This window comes from Melanerpes formicivorus, unplaced genomic scaffold, assembly GCF_026170545.1.
Source record: "Melanerpes formicivorus ecotype bairdi unplaced genomic scaffold, bMelFor1.0.p_v2 SCAF_115, whole genome shotgun sequence".
NCBI lineage: Eukaryota > Metazoa > Chordata > Aves > Piciformes > Picidae > Melanerpes > Melanerpes formicivorus.
Genome location: NW_027142467.1, coordinates 1,042,010 through 1,062,426, shown reverse-complemented (window position 1 = coordinate 1,062,426; position 20,417 = coordinate 1,042,010). Strand labels below are relative to the sequence as shown.

The window sequence follows — 20,417 nt, the reverse complement described above, 5'->3', positions numbered from 1 at the left end:
CCCAGCGCAGCGCAGCTAACCTACCCTCAGCACCCTGTAAGAGCCTCAGCGGTACCGGAGGTGGTGCAGCGGCGGAGCTGACCGACTGCCCTCCTGCTATTGGATTGTTTCTGCTCTGAGGTACTCGCCTTGGAGCCCCTGGGAGAAGACAGAGATGCTGCAAAGGGTGCCCAGTGGGATGGGGCAGTGTCCCTGTGGTGTAACCTCCCCCCTCCCGGCAGGATAACCGTGCAGAAGGACCGCCGGACCCCTGGCACCACAGAGGGGCCTACAGGGCAGGGCCTCTGTCACCGGCAGGCAGACAGTCCCAAAGAGGACACGGAGATGAAGGTGCTGCAGCCCTGCCCCCACTCCCAGCTAGCCCACTGGGAGGGGTCTCTAGTGCAGAAGTGTTTGCTTGTCTGCTTGCGGGGCTCTCCCACGCCGCCCCGCAGGGCTGTGCCTGCCCTCACCCCTTGGCTGAGGGTGGACACCTGTCGTAGGGCTCTGTAAAACTCCCTTTCTCCCCAACGTCTGCCGAGGTTTGGATGGGGAAAGGCAAAAAGGCCTCTTCCTGCCGCCGGCAGCTCAGGTCCCGCAGGGTATTCACTCGTGGGGAAGCCCACGCTGGGAGCTGGCATTGGGATCGGCTGGGCTCTTCGTGCCCGGGAGATACTGGCACTGGACACGTCCGGGGAAGCTCTTAAACAGAGTGACCGGAAAGCGTGCGCGGATCCATTGGATTCCAGACTGAGAGATCTGCCTGCAGCCCCCGGCCCCGGCTGCTCCCCTGGGTTCCGGCTGCCTGCCCTGCTGGTGCTGCCCTCCCTCTGCGTAACCTGCGGCTGTTGGCTGGGAATACGGCAGCAGTGCGGCTCCCCTGGGCTGCTAAGGCAGTGCTGCCCCCGAGGTTTGCCTCATGGGAGCCGTGCCTGGCGGCTTCCAGTCTCCTGCGCTCTGTGCCGCGGGAAACACAAATCGGATTACTGCACTTGCAGGTTCCGAAGGTTGCCGCAGAGGCGACCCAGAGACCGGCTCCCAACTCCTGCTCCTCCCTGGTGAGCAGAATCCGGCCCGCTCGGCTTCCCCTCGGCTCCTGGCTCGCTGATTGCTAAGTGGGGTGAAGCTGTTTTGTGGCTTAGGCTTTTCCACTTTCTGAGTGTTCTAAATCGCCACCACCGCCCATTGCAGCCTTGTGAAAGCCCCCGAGGCAGAAGCTGTTACATTAAATTGCAACTGCTCTGGACACAGTTTTGGGCCAAGGCTTTCAGGAAACTAAAGATAACAATATTTTTACAATTCCCCCCTCGTGGAGTTACTCCAAATCAAAACTCCGCTCTCTGAGGACCTGCAGCTGATTCTCAGCCTCTCTGGATGCTGTGGCCAACAAAGAAGAGATGAGAAACCGTCCTGAGGAAGAAACTGCCCAGATGTGGTGTGCTGCACACAGACTTGGTGAGTGCCTCATCCCCCACCCTGACGCAGGGTGAGGCATGGTGGGAGAGCTGGACACAGAAAACTCATCCTTGAACTGCTGCACACCTTTAGGGCAGGGACTGTGTCCAGACGACCTATGGTGGTCCTCATCCAACCCCCCCCGGGGCAATGGGCTGCACCCCGTGGTGCTAGCAGCAGTCACCAGCTCCTGTAGCCATGCAGGCTGCAGTGCCCCTCCGGGGCTGTGCCAGCTAAGGCTCCACACCACCACCCGGCCAGGACCTCCAGTGGGTGAAGATAGACCTCTGTGGACACAGGGCCACCCACATCCACTGCCACACCAAAATCTTGGGTGGTTCCTCAGGGAGGGGGAAACAATCCCCTGCTGGGAATGGCTCAGGTCAAGTGCAGAGGTGCCTCGCAGGCTCCTGGCTGCGGCTGGCTAATCCTCCTTCAACAATCAGTGCCAGAGCCCTTCTCAGCAGCTCCCCCAGTGCCACCTATGCAGGCAGAAGGCTGCTCAGGTGCCCCCTGGGTGACTGGCCCTGCTGAGATATGGCCAAGAAGCTCAGCTCTCCAGCAGACACAGGAGGTGCCATCAGTGTGGCTGTCTGCTGAAGGCCAGGTCTGTGATAGCACATCTATAGAGCTGGCTTCGAAGGGGAGGTGTGGGAGAAGCCTCACAGGGAGCTCCTCCTTCCACAAAGAGTTGTCACGTAATCCCAAATCTCACCTTGGGTCTCTGCTTGAGCCAGGTGAACCATCCCTGACTCAAAACTCTGGAATGACCTCAGATCACTGGGGAACTTGATTCATCTGGTCACTGTCACTGGACCTGCTCTGCTCGATGCTGACCTGCACCAGGCTAGGCAGGGCAGTGCTCTACCTGTCCCACTGGCAGCTGGGCTCCATCTCTCCTGTCCCACATAGCATCCTGCTCCTGTGGCTCCCCAGCAGTGAGCCAGGTGGGGTGCAGGCAGCTGACTCTGCTGACCATGGATAAAGGCTCTGCTGGAGGGAGCTCAAGGACTTTGCAGAAAAGGCACAGAGGCCCCTCCCAAGCTGCAGAGATTAATTCCCCCTCTGCAATTACAGTTTCCTTGATGTTTGGGGAAATGACCCTGTGGAAGGGTCCCAGGTCGGAATGAGCCATATGTGAGGCAGGCAGGAGCACACTAGCTGCGGTGGCTGCAAAGCAGGAGCAGTGAGATTCCTGGGGAAAGGCTGCCACTTTCTGGCCAGCTCACACAGGTACAGCTATACCCTGCTGCTCCATGGCCAGCTCACACACACAGGTACAGCTATACCCTGCTGCTCCATGCTCAGCTCACACAGGTACAGCTATACCCTGCTGCTCCATGGCCAGCTCACACACACAGGTACAGCTATACCCTGCTGCTCCATGGCCAGCTCACACACACAGGTACAGCTATACCCTGCTGCTCCATGCTCAGCTCACACAGGTACAGCTCTACCCTGCTGCTCCATGGCCAGCTCACACACACAGGTACAGCTATACCCTACTGCTCCATGGCCAGCTCACACACACAGGTACAGCTATACCCTGCTGCTCCATGCTCAGCTCACACAGGTACAGCTATACCCTGCTGCTCCATGGCCAGCTCACACACACAGGTACAGCTCTACCCTGCTGCTCCAAGGCCAGCTCACACACACAGGTACAGCTATACCCTACTGCTCCATGGCCAGCTCACACACACAGGTACAGCTATACCCTGCTGCTCCATGGCCAGCTCACACACACAGGTACAGCTATACCCTGCTGCTCCATGGCCAGCTCACACACACAGGTACAGCTCTACCCTGCTGCTCCATGGCCAGCTCACACACACAGGTACAGCTATACCCTGCTGCTCCATGGCCAGCTCACACACACAGGTACAGCTCTACCCTGCTGCTCCATGGCCAGCTCACACACACAGGTACAGCTATACCCTGCTGCTCCATGGCCAGCTCACACACACAGGTACAGCTATACCCTGCTGCTCTATGCTCAGCTCACACACACAGCTACAGCTATACCCTGCTGCTCTATGGCCAGCTCACACACACAGGTACAGCTATACCCTGCTGCTCTATGGCCAGCTCACACACACAGGTACAGCTATACCCTGCTGCTCTATGCTCAGCTCACACACACAGGTACAGCTATACCCTGCTGCTCTATGCTCAGCTCACACACACAGGTACAGCTATACCCTGCTGCTCTATGCTCAGCTCACACACACAGGTACAGCTATACCCTGCTGCTCCATGGCCAGCTCACACACACAGGTACAGCTATACCCTGCTGCTCCATGGCCAGCTCACACACACAGGTACAGCTATACCCTGCTGCTCTATGGCCAGCTCACACACACAGGTACAGCTATACCCTGCTGCTCCATGGCCAGCTCACACACACAGGTACAGCTATACCCTGCTGCTCCATGGCCAGCTCACACACACAGGTACAGCTATACCCTGCTGCTCCATGGCCAGCTCACACACACAGGTACAGCTATACCCTGCTGCTCTATGGCCAGCTCACACACACAGGTACAGCTATACCCTGCTGCTCCATGGCCAGCTCACACACACAGGTACAGCTATACCCTGCTGCTCCATGGCCAGCTCACACACACAGGTACAGCTATACCCTGCTGCTCCATGCTCAGCTCACACAGGTACAGCTCTACCCTGCTGCTCCATGGCCAGCTCACACACACAGGTACAGCTATACCCTACTGCTCCATGGCCAGCTCACACACACAGGTACAGCTATACCCTGCTGCTCCATGCTCAGCTCACACAGGTACAGCTCTACCCTGCTGCTCCATGGCCAGCTCACACACACAGGTACAGCTATACCCTACTGCTCCATGGCCAGCTCACACACACAGGTACAGCTATACCCTGCTGCTCCATGCTCAGCTCACACAGGTACAGCTCTACCCTGCTGCTCCATGGCCAGCTCACACACACAGGTACAGCTCTACCCTGCTGCTCCAAGGCCAGCTCACACACACAGGTACAGCTATACCCTACTGCTCCATGGCCAGCTCACACACACAGGTACAGCTATACCCTGCTGCTCCATGGCCAGCTCACACACACAGGTACAGCTATACCCTGCTGCTCCATGGCCAGCTCACACACACAGGTACAGCTCTACCCTGCTGCTCCATGGCCAGCTCACACACACAGGTACAGCTATACCCTGCTGCTCCATGGCCAGCTCACACACACAGGTACAGCTCTACCCTGCTGCTCCATGGCCAGCTCACACACACAGGTACAGCTATACCCTGCTGCTCCATGGCCAGCTCACACACACAGGTACAGCTATACCCTGCTGCTCTATGCTCAGCTCACACACACAGCTACAGCTATACCCTGCTGCTCTATGGCCAGCTCACACACACAGGTACAGCTATACCCTGCTGCTCTATGGCCAGCTCACACACACAGGTACAGCTATACCCTGCTGCTCTATGCTCAGCTCACACACACAGGTACAGCTATACCCTGCTGCTCTATGCTCAGCTCACACACACAGGTACAGCTATACCCTGCTGCTCTATGCTCAGCTCACACACACAGGTACAGCTATACCCTGCTGCTCCATGGCCAGCTCACACACACAGCTACAGCTATACCCTGCTGCTCTATGGCCAGCTCACACACACAGGTACAGCTATACCCTGCTGCTCTATGGCCAGCTCACACAGGTACAGCTATACCCTGCTGCTCTATGCTCAGCTCTCACAGAGGCACATGGAATCTCTCTGGGCTTCAGCAGCACTAGCCAGTGTTGTGGACATCAGATAGTGATCCTAGGCAGTGCAGATGGATAAGCATCATAAATTGGTGTAGACTCATCCCTGTACTGCCATCACTGTGTGCTCAGTGGGAACAGCAGAGCAAAAGCTTTCTTCCACGTCTCAGAATCGAGGAAGCTTGAAGTCCTGTTTCTGGACAGAAGGAAGTGGTTGCTGAACTTTGCCTTCCCATGGCAGGTGTGGCAGGTTGATGTGTTTTTCTTTAAATGATGAAAGAGATTAATACCTGTCTCTAAAGCTACTTGGTATCTAGTTTAAATTTCTCTGGCATTTCCCCCCTCTTGTTTCTAGAAACCTGCAATGCAAAATCCCATCTGAGTTGTTTTCCAGGTGAAAAAAAAAAGTCAATCCAAAATGATAACTACATTTTCTGGCACGTTTTTTTTCCTGTGGTGCTGTTTTTATCAGGCCCCTCTGTTTGCACGAATTCCCAGGATATAGCTCAGACTCCGTCAGCGAAGCCAGGTCACACAGCCTGGTCTACAGAAACAGGAGCGCGCTGCTTTAAGCCGTACTTTGCGGGCTCCGGGGCGTGCTGCTGACGGCACGGCGCTGAGCTCGATGTCGTGGGCGCAGCCCGGGCTGTGCGGTGGCAGCACCTCCTGGAGCCGCTTCGGAGAGGACAGCGCTCGGCGCCGGCCGTGCTGCGCCCTCCGCAGGGCCTAGGCAGCACCTGCAGCAGGGGCCCGGCTGCTGCCGGAGCCCGGCCGCGCCGGAGCCGGGCAGGCAGCAATCACCCGCTTCTCTCCGGCCCTTAGCAAAGCCAGCTGAACCAGAAAAGTGCATGAGCCCGCGGTGACAACCACTGCAATGTTTGACATTAGGAACTGTAACCTGTGAATAGTTTTGTTCTTCTGTAGGTCCCTCTGGTTTTGGCTCCAACCTGGCATACAAGCAAATCGATTTAGCCCTGTACACTCCCTCCGTGTAGAGAGACAGACGGCTGCCGAGAGTCGGCGTGCGGGAGAGGCGTCCGGCGCGGGTACCAGGAGCCTGGGACTGCGTTTGTTCGCCTTGGTACAGACCCCACCGCGCCCCGCGCTCCTGACGCTGCACAACGCCCCGACCCGGGCGGCAGTCGCTCCGCAGTCGTCGCCACGCGCAGCCCATCCCCCGAGGGCCCGCCGGGAGAAGCTCAGCCGCGGGCCGAGCCAGGCCGTCCCCTCGGAGGCGGCGGGGGCCGGGCGGGGTCCGCGGCGGGGGCCGGGCGGGGTCCCCGGCGGCGCCGCTCCGCGGAGCTCACGGCACGAGTCCCGCCCGCCCGCCGGAGCCGCCTCGTCCCGCGCCTCCCCAGCAACCCCAGCGCGCGCCGCGGCCACGCGTGGGAAGCGCTGCCCGGCCGCCAGGGGGAAGGTGGTCCACGGCCCCGCCCCTGCCGCAGGGCCCCGCCCCCTTCCTGGCGGCGCCGCAGCGAGGCAGCCATTTTGTGGCGCGGGGCTGGGCTTCGTTCTAGTCCTCTTTCTCCCTGCGGATTCCTCGGTAAGAGCGTGGCGGCGCCGGCCCGGCCGGGGGCATTGCCCTATCCCACCCCGCGCTGCGGGCCCGCGGTGAGGCGAGGCAGGGAGGGGAGGGGAAGGGAGGGAGGCCGGGCGGGCGCGGCGGGCGTGCATCCCCGTGCACAAAAGGCCGAGGCGGGCGGCGCCTCCCGCGCTGCGGGCCCGGGACACGGAGCGGGGACCGCACCCGCCTCTGCGTGCTCTGGCGCTGCGGGCGAGCGGGACGTGCCCCGCCCCGCCCGCTCCCTGCCTCTCTCTGCCCGCGCCCCGGGGGCTGCGCGGCCGGCCGGCGGGCGTGTGCGCGCCAGCCCAGCGCAGGCGCCCGGGGCCTTGCCGCCGGGGGCGGCGGAGTGACCTTGCGGCGGCACCGGCATGTGGGGAAGCGGTGGGGCCGCGGGAGCTGGGCGCTGAGGCGCGGGGGGCGGCGGCACGGAGCCGGTCGCGGCGGTGTGCCGGCGGCTGCTCCTTGCCTGGCCCCGGGGGACGAGGCTGGAGAGACCTCGTGTGGCACAGCTGCCGGCCCCGCGAGCTGCTCGGCGTGGCCGGGGATCGTTTTCGTAGGCCGTGCCTTCATCTGGAGGCTTTTTGGCCTGTGAAGTTTGGAGCACGTGAGGATCCCGCTGCCTTCTGTCCTTTCAGAATGCCCTTTAGGAGCAGAAATAACGGTGGATCCTTGTGCCTGGGCCGGGAGCAGCCCCACGCCGTGCCCGTGTCGCGCAGCGGCGCCGCATTCTCTCCTCTGATAGGCCCCCGAGCCGCCTCACCCTGCTGCTTGGCTTGGCGCGGGTGGGCAGGCTGGAGCCACGCACGCTTAATCGAAGCGGTTTGGCAATAGAGTTTCGGGGGGAAATGGCATTGAAAATCTTCCTGCTAGCACAGATGTTTCCGTGAGCCTAGGCTAAGTGCTTGAAAACATCAGGGGGGATGTTTGTCTCTTGACGAGTCCAGGCTAGATGTAGTGAGTGACTTCTTTCTGTGTATAGAATTCGGTGGCACATGCAGTAGGACAGTCAACCCAAACGTTAGAGACACGGTAGGCGACCTGAAGTGCCTTTTTGTAGCTATCTGTACAGGCACTGGTAACTGAGCTCCTCGGTAACAGAAATGCTTTTTGCCTGGCTTCCTTTGAGCTTTTGAGCAAGCATCCTTTCACAGAAGTAGTTCCTAAAAAAAGCCTTCCAGCAAAGATGACTCCGTGCTGTTGTTCTCTCTTTTCAATAGTTGTCGGCATTCAAAGTGGCTTAGATTACTTATTACTCAGCTTACTCATTACCTGATCTAAGTCAGCTTGTGGAAGGGCTCACTTTACCTTCTTGCTGGCAACTTTGTTGAGGCCTCCTCAATGGAAATAAAATTTTACTTGAGCAGCCTGAGAGTAAAATTGCTTGCTTGTAATCCAAAGCAATTAATTAAGGTCAGGGTGAGAATGAGGCTAGAACAGTAATTGTTCATAACAGTGCTGCCTTGACTGAAATGTAAGAAGCATGTAATTAATCCTTACCTTTAATTGGATAAGTTCTCTGAAGCGCTTTAGTTTGCTCTTGTGGTTCCTCGGCAATGATATTGACCTAAATATTCCCTCTCGGCCAGGGAAGGAGACTGCAGTTCCCGATTCAGTTGAAGGGGATGAGAAATCCTTTGCAACTGCCTCTTTGGTTCTGCCTGCATCCCTAGAAGCTGGGTGTTTTCTGTAGCTGTAATTTGTCAGACCTTGACGGGAGCTGACACTTGCTGCAGGAGAGCTGTCCTGCTACTTGTCTGCTGATTGCTGTCCATCTGGTGCTGTCCTGAACAGATGTGAGCACTCCTGCTGCAGTGAGCTGAGCTGTGAGCTGCAGGGCTGGGGCAGGGTTGGTTGTTCAGCTTTACAGGTGGCTGTCATCGGTGTCTAAGCTGTGTCCTTGCTGTGTGCAGTGGGGGTTTTAATTAGAGTTGCACATATTTGGCCTTGAGAAGTCTTGCAGAGTGCTTGTAAGAGTCCATTCGACAGTGGGATATGTCTGCTCCTTTCCTTTTTGCTTCAGTTTCTTCCTCTGCACCTTCATACTTTTGTTCCTTGCTTGTTGACAGGTTTATTTTGACTTCATGTGCTTCCTGTAGGAGAAGACTGTCAGCTAAGAAACAGTTTCATAGTTTCATTCAGGGCTGGAAGGGACCACAAGGATCATCTAGTTCCAACCCCCCTGCCATGGGCAGGGACACCCCACACTAGATCAGGCTGGACAGAGCCTCATTCAGCCTGGTCTTAAACACCTCCAGGGACGGGGCCTCGACCACCTCCCTGGACAACCCATTCCAGGGCTTCACCACTCTCATGAGGAAGAACCTCCTCCTCACATCTAGCCTGAATCTCCCCACCTCCAGCTTCATTCCATTCCCCCTAGTCCTGTCACTCCCTGAGATCCTGAGCAGTCCCTCCCCAGCCTTCCTGTAGCCCCCTTCAGACACTGGAAGGCCACAATGAGGTCACCTGGGAGCCTTCTCTTCTGCAGACTGAACAGCCCCAACTCCTTCAGTCTGTCTTGGAGCTCTTGATGTGTCCTTGCTGTCTGAATGCCAGTAGCTGCAGCACCTGTGTATTTCAAACAACCTTTTGGAACCACTGAGTTTTCAGGTTCCGTTTTGGGGATGCAGGCGCTGGCCTTCAGTAGTCCTGGTTGAGTGGTTGTGTGATGGCTGTGGACCGACTGCAGATGCCTGGCAGAACACAATGCATGTTGAATACAATTCTTCTTGAGGCTTGCTAGCTTGTTGCCATGCCTTCTGCTGTGGTTTTACTGCGCTGGAGGGAGTTCAGCCAGCCCTGCTCCGGTACAGCCAGCTGCAGGCTGCCTTGTGATTTTCAGGAATGCCATTCCAGGTAGATTTATGACCTTGGTTTAAAAGAGAGAGCTGTCTCCATCTGCACCTCGAGGCAGCTTGTGTTGAAGCCCCCAGGGGAAGTGCTGCTGCTGAGGGTGGGATGGGGCTTTTGGAATTGTTTTAATGTATTTTTCAGTATGAAGTGAGTATGAAAGAGCTGCCCTCATCTTGTTGCAGATGATCAAATACTGGACTTCTGGCCTTTGCTGCTTATGGTCAGCACTTCTTTCCCAAGGATAGGGAGACTGTCCCCTTGTTCCGGAGTGCTTGAGTAAGGAAGCTCTCTTGCACAGCTTGAGTGCTCCAGATGTAGTACTGAGCATCCTTAGTGTAGACCTTTGCATCAGGAGCACAGAGACAGGGTTGACAGGGTTTGAGTTAGGGTGTTTAGTTTTAAGGTTGAAGGCTTAAAGGCCTTTTGTTAGAGTGGCTGAGGTTGCAAAGACCCCAGACTTCAGTGCAATGTGAGTGTGATGTGATCCTTGGTACTTGCATCTGTCCTTTGCCTAGCTTGAAGCTCTGTCTCCTCAGTATTTTTTTCCTTTGATTTTGTTTTTCCTGCCACTCCTGGAGCTGGGGCACAGCTCTACCAGCAGCCTTGCAGTATACCCCTTTCTTTCCTTCTTGTAGCAAAACAGAGCAGTCACAATCCTCTGGATGTGTGGCAGAAGGGTGATCTATTTCATGTGTTAGCTGAAATGATCAATACTCCAGGCAGTTCACTTGCAAGATTTCATGACAGTCAAATGAAGAGAAAATAGCTGGTCCTCTCCAGTCAGGAAGCAGTTGAAGAATGGACCTGAGAATGCCCTGTGGAAGGATCAGAACAGTGTACACTGACTGGCTGGGAGCAGTGCCCTGTGGCATTTCAGCCTCCAGCATAGCAGGGGCTGTAAGTTAGCTGGGAAAAAGGTTTCTCAACCTTTTTTTTAATGTCTGTTTTTACAGGTAGACTTTTTCTGGGAGTCAGAAGGGCCTCTCCAGTTACTGCTGCAGGTAAGAGATACCTTCTGTGTTTTCCTACTGACTCCTATTTGCAATCATCATTTTTCCTCTCATGGCTGAAATCTGTATTGGTGCTCTCTGACAAGAAAAACCTTAGCTTCAGCAATGTGCTGTAAGTGTAGAGTGTACTGCTGGAGCATTCCCAGCACTCTCCAAGCTGGGCACAGGACATGCAGTCAAAACTGAGGCATGCATTGGTCAGTTTGCTGACAACATGACTGAAGTTTTGCATTTCTCTCTCAAATGTGGCCTTCTCCTGAAGACCAAGGCATTGCTTTCAGAAAGGAGGTCAGTGGTAGTACTTCAGAGCCACTTCAACTTCTGTACTGACTTAAAAAACCATGGGCAGAATGTGATTGCTGTCAGTCATCTGGCAAAGGGAAGTCCTGTTCTTGAGCCCTACTGTTTCTCAAAGGTGTGTTCTGAGCAGCCTGTTGTCTGCACAGTGCTGACATGGTCATGAGTTTTTGAGCTCATGTGTGGTTCCTTTCCTCTCTGGTACAAAGATACTCTGTCTGCACCTTGTTCAGGTTCAGCATTAGGCTGCTGCAGCGCTGTCCTAAACCAGCTGTTTAAATACAGTCCAGTCTCACTGTAGGTTTGTCCATGGAATTCTGTGGGGTTTGGGTTTGCTTCTGAAGGAGTATAGAATCACAGTGAGAATTGCTCCATTCTCTTCCTGGTTTTCAGTTCACAGAGGCAGTGTGAGCTTATAGGTACCCATCAGGCAAGGCAGCAGTGTCTTGTGGAGGACAGTCACTGGGTGCATTGTGAAGTGGTTTTGTGCAGCTTCAGTTCAGGTAGGAAGACAGGACAAATGGCATTGGAGTGCCCAGGCTGTGGGCTGAGTTTGGCTTCTCAGAACAGTTCAGGTGGCTGCAGCTTGTTTCTGCCACTTCTGCAGTCTGGAGAGGTCTTGTGTGGATGAAGACACTTCTGGAGGAGCTCCTCTAGCTGCTTCCTTGTGTTACCAAAAGGCAGACCCCTCTGCCATGTGATGGATGTAGTTTTTTATCCCTCTGAGGAGGATGTCTTTGTGGACAGGAGAGGCCTTGCTGTGGTGGTTGTGGCTTGGGTTTGTTCACGTGGCTAGATGCACACACCGCTGTGCTGAGCACTTGGCATTTGTGCTGCCGTAAGAAACAGCTTGGCTCAGAAGCTTGCTGGAACTACCTGCAGGACTTTCAGTTGTTAAACATTTGAACTCCTAATTTCCTTGAGAGAGTTCTTGCTGATAGATAATTTGCACCTTAAAATCTCTATCAAACTAAATGTATTCTTTGTTAACTAAGATCTAAATCCATATCCATGTCTAGAGTCTGAAGCTGCCAGAAGCTTTTGCTATGAAAGACATGTTTCATGGCATTTTTTCCCCCTGATTCATTAGGCTGCTTTTTTTTCCTGGCAGTTGGAATAGCTTCTAAAAGCAAGAAGCATTTGTTGTTGTGTTTTTTTTCCCCCTGTCTCTGAATAGTTCCAAAGATACTTTCAAATAGGCCAGAAGCATTGGTGTAACCATGATGTATCTTGAAAACCCCTGTTCAAGTAAGAATCTTTGTGATTTGAGCTTCTTGCAGTCTTCTGTCTGGCCCAGGGCTGTGATTGGTTGTTAGCATAACCTGCCCTGAGAGATGACTTGGTGTTTGCTGGGCAGCATGACACTGCAGCAGAAGTCCAGCAGCAGGAGGAGGAATGGGATGTTGCATCAGACAGGATGACTTCAGTTGTGTGAATCACTCTGCAAAAGGATTTTGATGTACTTCCAAATCTGGAACACTCAGGCACTTTGACCCTTTGACCCAGACTTGGGGCTGTTTATGGACTGCTTCAAGTGCTTGGTGTTTCAGAACTGAGATTTTTCTTGGTTTATCTTCTGTCCTCAGTTCCAGACTGTTTGGGCAGTGGAAGGAGGCAGTGATATCTGTGGACATTCCTCAGTGTCACTTCTCCTTAAACTTCTGGAAGGAAAAGATGGTGTTAGATTTGGGACAGACTGAATGCCTTTAAGTGTCTTTGACTGTTCTGCAGCCTTATTGAAAAGCCTCCTCTGCCAAATAGTTGTTGCTGGGAAGGGTGGAGAAGGCAGTTAAGAGTTTCTGCAACTTGAAAAACAGAGGGAAAACAAAACAAGAAAGGGAGAATAGAATAGAATAGACCAGGTTGGAAGAGACCTGCAAGATCACGGTGTCCAACCTATCATCCAACACCACCTAATCAACTAAACCTAAATAGGATAGAGGGGGCCAAGGACAAGCAGCAGTAGAAACTCTTGTTCTCCTGTTTAGCAGTCCATTGGAAAAGGTGGTGAAGTCATTATGGTCTGTGCTGTCAGTCCACCTGGAATGGTCAGTTGTCAAAGCACAAGAGAGAACTGCCTGTAGGCTGGAATGTCCTTTAAGTGCAGCTTAGCCCATGTGGTGCACTGAATCAGTCACTGGCTTGTTCTTCAGTCTGCAGGCAGTACCTGGGCTTTGGAGCTGCTGACATAGTTTCATAGTTTCATTCAGGGTTGGAAGGGACCACAAGGATCATCTAGTTCCAACCCCCCTGCCATGGGCAGGGACACCTCACACTAGATCAGGCTGGCCAGAGCCTCATCCAGCCTGGGCTTAAACACCCCCAGGGACAGGGCCCCAACCACCTCCCTGGACAACCCATTCCAGGGTTTCACCACTCTCATGGTGAAGAACCTCCTCCTCACATCTAGCCTGAATCTCCCCACCTCCAGCTTCATTCCATTCCCCCTAGTTCTATCACTACCTGAGATCCTGAGCAGTCCCTCCCCAGCCTTCCTGTAGGCCCCTTCAGATCCTGGAAGGCCACAATGAGGTCACCTTGGAGCCTTCTCTTCTGCAGACTGAACAGCCCCAACTCCTTCAGTCTGTCCTCGTAGGAGAGGACATGCGAGGATGGCAGCTGCACTGGTTACTTGCCCAGCTAATGGGCTTGTTCTGAGATCTTTGGTGCACCAAATTCAGAGTCAGGATGAGCCTGGTGGCTTCTGGAGGATAAACCAACCACAGAAGTGTCATGTGGGTGGGTAGTGGGAGTCTCTGTGTCCATGAGGTTCTCTAATTGGGCTCACAGTAGCCTGCCTGACCCTCTGTATTAAATGATTTGCAGATTCAGTTGATGTTCTACAGGTGTTACTGCATGGTTAGGATATTGTTGGCTGTGGGGTTGAACTCGAGACTACTTTGAGTCTCAGCATTCACATGATTTCTGTTTTTCCTTGCCTGTAGTTGTACAGCAGCCTTTGGAATGCTTGCAGCCATATAAGCAGCAAGTTTCTTCTTGGTGAGTATAACCATGGGCCCCTGGGTTTGTTCATTGTAGGTTTCATTAAGCTTTTGAAGTTTTGCTTTAGTTCTTGGATAATGCTTCTCTGAATTCAATCCCTACATTTCTTAAAACAGGGACTGTGCATTTTCAGGTGGAGGAAAAAAAATGGCAGTTCTGTTCAAGTAGCTTTCCCTTGAATGGCATTTTATTTAGGAAGAGATGGCTTCATTTCATGTGACACACACACTTCTCACAATGTGTTCTTTTCCCTTGTGCCATCTTTGAGTGTTTGCCTTTTCCCTTCAGTGTGTTAGAGGGTGGGGGGGAAGGGAAAACCAGAACAGCTAAATGGGAGATGTTCACGTGATTGAAGAGAACTCTGCCCATCAAGGAGTGTTCATTTCTTTAATTGCACTTGGTAATTCACATAGGTGGTGCTAGAGAAAAGCATTGATTCCTGCTCTGTTGAGCTGCCCATCTTGACAACTCTGCTTCCATCACCGTCTGTCCTAGTCTCAGCATCAGTTTGAATTGACAGCACAGATGCATGGAATGTTGAGAGGATGACAATGCCCTTCTCCATGCCCTGTAGCCTTAGGGAGGGTGTGAGGATCTCCATTTGGGGAGGGTAGCTCACGTTTGCTGACCCTTTTCACTTCTGCCATGGAGCGCTTTGAGCAAGCCTTGGTTTCTGCCCAAAGAGGGGAGGAAATGTAGAATTTTCCTGGTGTCAGCTTTGTTAGTCTACTCCTAGAGGAAAAATAGGAGTCTGAAATGAAATACTGAGCCTTGTACTCTTAGGGAAGGTTTCAGTGTTGAGAAAGCAGCAGTGTTGTTGCAGAAGTTGTACCAGATGGAGTTTCAGGGTTGTGTTGCTCACTCAGCTTGCCTGTGTAGTTGCTGGTGGAATCTGGGAAGCTGGGCAAGATCTACCTCAGGATCCTGCATGGTGTGAATAAGAAATGCATGTAGGCCAGTGTCTTGTTTGGAATGTCTTATGGATAGGAAAAGGTGGTGATGTAGCATTCCTTGGAATTTGTTGCTGTTTCTAGTGGTCTTTAATGCCCATTTTGAACCTTCCCTATTTCTGCTCCTGCTGCATTAAGAAAACCAAACACTTGACTGAAGATCTGGGGCACTGTATTTTGAGATACCATTGTTAAGGGTATCTTCTGAAACTGTTTTGTGTGTCCTGAAGCTTCTTCCTTATGTTGTGGAATGGTGTCCTTCACCAAAACACGAGGCAGGAGCCTGGGGATCCTTAGGTGAATAGCTGGCACAGAGCTGGGTTTGGGTTAATGATGTAACAGCTCTGGGCTTTATGTGTAGAGTAACGGTCAGGCACACTGCATGGCAGCAAGGCTGTCGTGGGCAAAACCTGGTATAGGCAGAATTGGGTTTGTCTTCAGGTAATAAAAGTCTCTTGTGATCAGCTTCCCAGGTCGATGCCAAAGCAGTCTGTAGCAGTGGTGCTTAACTGTTTGTGAGCCTGGTGCTGAGCCTCGCTGAGCTGCCGTGGGGGTTGTCATGTGAAGGTGTCTGTAAGAGCTGTGGTGCAGTCTGACCTGGCCATTGCCTTTTTCTTGTCTGCAGGTGTGTGCTTTCAGCACAGCATGGCTGTGCTCATCCACTGGCGAGGGCTTCCCGTTGTGGTGGGGACCGCGGCCTGCTCTGGACTGACCCTTGCCGCTGGGGGCGTGCATGTTGTAGGGGGTGAGCTGGGTGAGGCTTCCATCCTCCTGCCGCAGATGAAGATGCCAGGCTGGCTATCATGTGCACAAAGGGGATAAGTAAAGGTCAAAACTAACTGTTGCAGAGTAATAAAAGCCTGATGTGCAAAATGTGCTTGGACTTAGTCCTTGAGAGCTTCAACACTGTTTGGAACACTGGTGCTGGAGTGACCGGCAGAGTCAGCTTAGGCTGTGGAGTCATGGGCTGGTGCAGGAGCTGCTCGGCTGCTGTATGCAAAGGAGCTGAACCAAGCTTGCCTCTTGTTGCTTGGTGAGGAGCTGCAGCTCAAATCTTGGGGCTGTCTCCAGTGTCCCAGTGCAGTTACACCTGGGCTGCATCTCCAGTGAACACAGGACAGTCTCTTGCTAGTTGCTTTTACTTCCTGGTTTTGCTGGGAGCGTCCTGAAGCACCCACCGGTGCTGTAGGAAGCCCCACAGCAGGCTCACCGTCCAGGACAGAACTTCTGCTGCTTTGCACTGAACATTAGATTTGTGCCAACTGCCAAAGTTTGCCATGCCCCTTGATCAAGTTGGAGAACTGCAGCTTTTTGTGGAGTTCCTCTTTTTTGCCTCTGTAGTGCTCTGATAAAATGGGAGGGAAAGCCCTGGGTCTGGCCGAGAAGTGGTCCAGCACTAAAGAATGGAGGAGATAAGAGACTGAGCTGTGGCAGTGATTTGCCTTTCTTCTGACCTGAATTGACACAGGACCAAGTTTGGAAATGGGCCTGCTGTAGGGGCAGGGGTTTTGGTGTGGTAGTAGGGACTGCCAGTGGTTTGGAAAAGAGTTTGCAAAGGGAGGTGAGGCTTTGAGAAAGGCTGCAGTAATTCTGCAGTTTCCAGAGGTAACAGACTAGAGGCTGTTACTAGTGGAAAGGAGAACTTACCACAACTGTTTGGGTTTTGTCTGCATGATAATGTGCAAGATTTGTCCAGTTTCCAGAGGAACTCCACTGGAATTCACTGATGTGCCAGGCCTGGGGCTAAGCACTGACAGAGCAAGAGAATAAGAATGGCCACATCTGCGTAGCAAGGCCTGTGGGAGTGAATTCTGCTCTGCACTGCCTAGTGTAAATGTGCTTCCTGCTTGGTACCTGCAAGTATCTGAATAGTTGAAAGGTCTTTAAAACCTGGCTGACATCATCATGACTTTTATGGGGAGGAAAAGGCTCTCCCTCGGAAACAACAGAATTGTGTACTTCCAGTGATGTAGATTTAGAATGTCCTGTCTAAGTCTTGAAGTATTTGTTCCTGCAATGGGCCTAATCCTCATAGGTGGAATAAGAAGTTCTGGAGAAGAGCCTGGAGGGAGGCCTAATAGCTACCTCTTGATTTAATTGTCTTTGTGATCTTGAGCACTTGAGAAATATGGATTCAAGGATTCATAGAATGGTTTGGGTTGAAAGGGACCCCAAGGATCATCCAGTTCCAACCCCCTGCCACAGGCAGGGACACCTCCCACTAGGCCAGGTTCTTAAAGCCTCATCCAGCCTGCTCTTAATCATTTCCAGGCAAGGGCCAACCACAACTTCTGTGAGCAACCTGTTCCCATGTCTCACCACTCGAATAGCAAAGAGCTTCTCCCTAATGCCCAGTCTAAATCTACCCTGATCTAGCTTAAAACTATTGCCCCTTGTCCTGTCACCACAGGTCCCTCTCCAGATTTCCTGTGGCTCCTTCAGGTACTGGAAGGCTTCTCTGAGGTCACTTCAGAAGCTTCTTTTCTCCAGGCTGAACAGCTCCAGCTCTCCCAGTCTGTCCCCACTGGGGAGGTTCTCCAACTTTCAAATTATCTTTGCTCCCTCCTCTGAAACCTCTCTAACAACTTGAGGTCCTTGTGTTGGGGGACTCCAGAGCTCCAGGTGGGGTCTCAGCAGAGCAGAGAAGCAGAATCCTCTCCCTGTGCTGCTGCTCACACTTGTGGTGGTGCAGCCCAGCACACAGATGCCTTTGGGCTGCCTGCAAGCATTGCCAGCTCACAGCAGGATTCCAGGGGGTACCAAGATGAAAGGCTTGGTCATGGCTTACTTTGGTTATGAAGTTAGTACCAAATTTAATTTCTTAATGAAGAGAGTTTTACAAGAGATGTTCTGATGAAGGGTTCTCATTCCCAGGGCATAACTCTTACTGTGAGTCTTGATTTTATTGCCAGGCTGTTTGCTGTAGGGGTTCTTAGGTAGTCCTTGCAGGAGAGGACAGAGGCTGAAACAGTCTGGAAGCAGGGGCAAGGTCCTGTGTTCAGTGCTTGCTTTGAGCACTGAACTCTCGACATGGCCTTGTTAGTGAAGAGCTGTGTGCTGGCTCCCAGTGAAGGCTCTGGCCTGTGGTTTCAGTCTTGATCTAAGGCTGTGTTGTTCAGAGTAAAGTTGTTGAGCTCCTCTGTTGATTACTTGATACTGTGCAGTGTCCTGTGAGGTATCTGAGGAAGCTGCTCCTGAAATTAGCTGCACACAAAGCCCTGTTGAGCGTTGAGGCTGCTGGAGCAGTCACAGGGTGTGAGGGAGAGCCCAAAGCCAGCAGTTTCATAGCTGCAGGGGAGAAGGAAGAAAACTCTGGGGAGAGAGCAGTGATCCCACCTTTTCCCCCAGAGGACTTCTCTCCTCTAAACTTTCTGCTCAGCTGCCTGTGGGTGAACGCACCGTTAGCAATACTCTAGAGCAGTGACTTGGGCTGTTTCTCCTTCCCTGGGTGGCTGAGTTGCTGTGAGTCACTGCTGTGACTTCAGCTTACAGGCAAGAACTTAGTTTTTTATTCCTCCCATAGTCTTGCAGGCTGCTTCAATGGAAGTGGAGATCAGTTTGAGAGCAGTGCTGTGGAGGAAGGCAGCAGATAACCTTCTGGTAGAGAGGTTTCTTTGCACTGTGGCTGTGATACTCAAGGTGCCTCCATGGCAGCCCTGGGCAAAGGGCCTGGTTTGAAAGGTGTGTTGGTGGAGTTGCTGTTCTGTGTGATAGAGCCTTTAGGACTTTCCCAAAGGTCTTTGATTTCTGAAGCATGCTTGAACTCAGAGTAATTCTTCCTAAAGTAATGTTAGTGCTTGTGCAGATGCAGCTCAGTTGGTGCCATTGCTGGTGGTGACTTGCATGACTCAGAGTGCTTCTTTCAGTTGGTGCTTGTCTCCTTGCTCTGGCGGTGCGAGGCTGCACGTTTGCTTGCCTTTAGCTTCCATCCATTTTGTACACCTTTAAACCTTCAAGGTGCAGCCTTGCTGTAAGGAAGATGGTATCAGATGGAACTGAATTGTATGTTTGGATCTCATGAGCCTCATGATCCTAATTTGTATCTTGTAATAGTGGAAATTGAATGACAGAAGTTTGGGGAGCAGCAGTGGGAAGTCTGCTCAGTAGCTAAAGGTATCCTGAGAGAAGCTCTCTGGGCCGGATTTGTTAAACCTTTGCTTGTTGGAAATGTCCCAGTGAAGACTGTCTGCTGGGTCAGGTGGTGGGGAAGAGGGAAGCAAGTGATACAAACATGCAAGCAGTACAGACAGTCTCCTGAACTGGGTTAAAGAAACTGCAGCTCTCTGACTTTGAACTCTTGCATGTGTAGTGCTGAGGTGCCAGGGTGTTCCTGAGCGTCTCACTGCTGAGGTGGCTGTTGAAGATTGTTACTGCCTTCCATTGTGCCCACTTCTGTTTACTGGATTCCTGGGAGGGGGGAGAGACTCCTACAAAACACCTGTCTGGGCTGTGACTAAACAGCAGGTTGCAGAGTTTTGTTTGGCCTGGACCTGGGACCAGTGGAGAAAGGTTGAGCTTCAACCTTTCCCGGTCGGGTACAAGCGTTTTGAACGCCTTTGTGAACGGCTCCGCACGCTGTCACTTGGGAGCCCTCACTGAAGAGCTCATTGCCCCCTGTACCCTCTGCAGGCCCAAGCTTCAGAAGTCTCTGAACATCCAGCTGTTGGGGATTGTGGTGCATAAGCTTATTTTGTGTATGTCTTGATTAGTGATTGCTATTTAATTGCATTTTTCAGGGGACTAAAATCAGCAGTGTTGCTATTACAAAATGACAAAACATCCTCCGAATAGAAGAGGGATCAACTTTGAGGTGGGAGCCCAGTTGGAAGCCCGTGACAGATTAAAAAACTGGTATTTTTTTAAAACCATTCATATTCTATTCACTTTAAGTCTTTACTATCTTAAATATTTTGTATCCTTACAGTATTTAGAGTCCTGGTCGTTGGTTTGTAGGAAAGTAGATAACGTGTAGAAGGTGGTGGTAATGGGCCCTAGGTGCTGATGTCTTGTGCTGGTCCTTGAAAAGAATCTTGCTGGTGCTGTGTCTGAGCAGTAGGACTGCTGGTGCATCTGGTGGGACTTCAGCCCCTGGACCTCCAGACTGACGCTTCAGGTTCTGTGCTATGCGCAGCCCGCAGAACAGACGTTATGGAGAGAGACGTTCTTTGGAGTGTGGAGTACCCAGGGTGGTTCCTCACTACCTCCTGTGCATTGCTGTTGTGAGATCTTAGGCTTCCAGGTCTGATAGAAACGGTTATGGTCTGGGCTCATTTGATAGTGGTCAGGTTATAGAACTCAAGGACTGGGTGCAGAAACACATTCCATGCTAAGAAGTCTGCTCTGGAGCCTGTTGTGCAGGTGTTAGTTGTAAGGAAGAACACTTCTCTTGACCAATCACTGCAAGAGGAAGGGGGAAGAGGGCCTCAAAGCTGCTTGGGCTAACTTTGAGCCTTCCAACTCTGTCTGTTTTAGGAAGTCACCTTAAAAATCTGGCATTTAATGATGCTCAGTGAACAAAGCATGCAATGAAAATTGCTGGAGTCAAA

General features: G+C 52.6%; 1 protein-coding gene across 8 annotated transcripts in view; it reads left to right on the top strand.

The window, feature by feature from the left end:
* The first annotated feature begins 6,635 nt into the window (after positions 1–6,635).
* PHF20 (PHD finger protein 20) overlaps positions 6,636–20,417 on the top strand; it is a 74,304-nt gene continuing 60,522 nt past the window's right edge. For 4 of the 8 annotated variants that reach the window (XM_068167318.1, XM_068167317.1, XM_068167316.1 and 1 more), the window contains exons 1-5: positions 6,636–6,737; positions 10,565–10,612; positions 13,864–13,918; positions 15,497–15,625; positions 19,608–19,722. In XM_068167318.1, the coding sequence (XP_068023419.1) occupies positions 19,640–19,722 (83 nt within the window). In that variant the 5' untranslated portion in view covers positions 6,636–6,737; positions 10,565–10,612; positions 13,864–13,918; positions 15,497–15,625; positions 19,608–19,639. Of the gene's footprint in view, positions 6,738–6,788; positions 6,806–10,564; positions 10,613–13,863; positions 13,919–15,496; positions 15,626–19,607; positions 19,723–20,417 lie in introns of those variants that run through there. The other 4 variants (XM_068167312.1, XM_068167311.1, XM_068167314.1 and 1 more) reach the window with 4 other exon arrangements.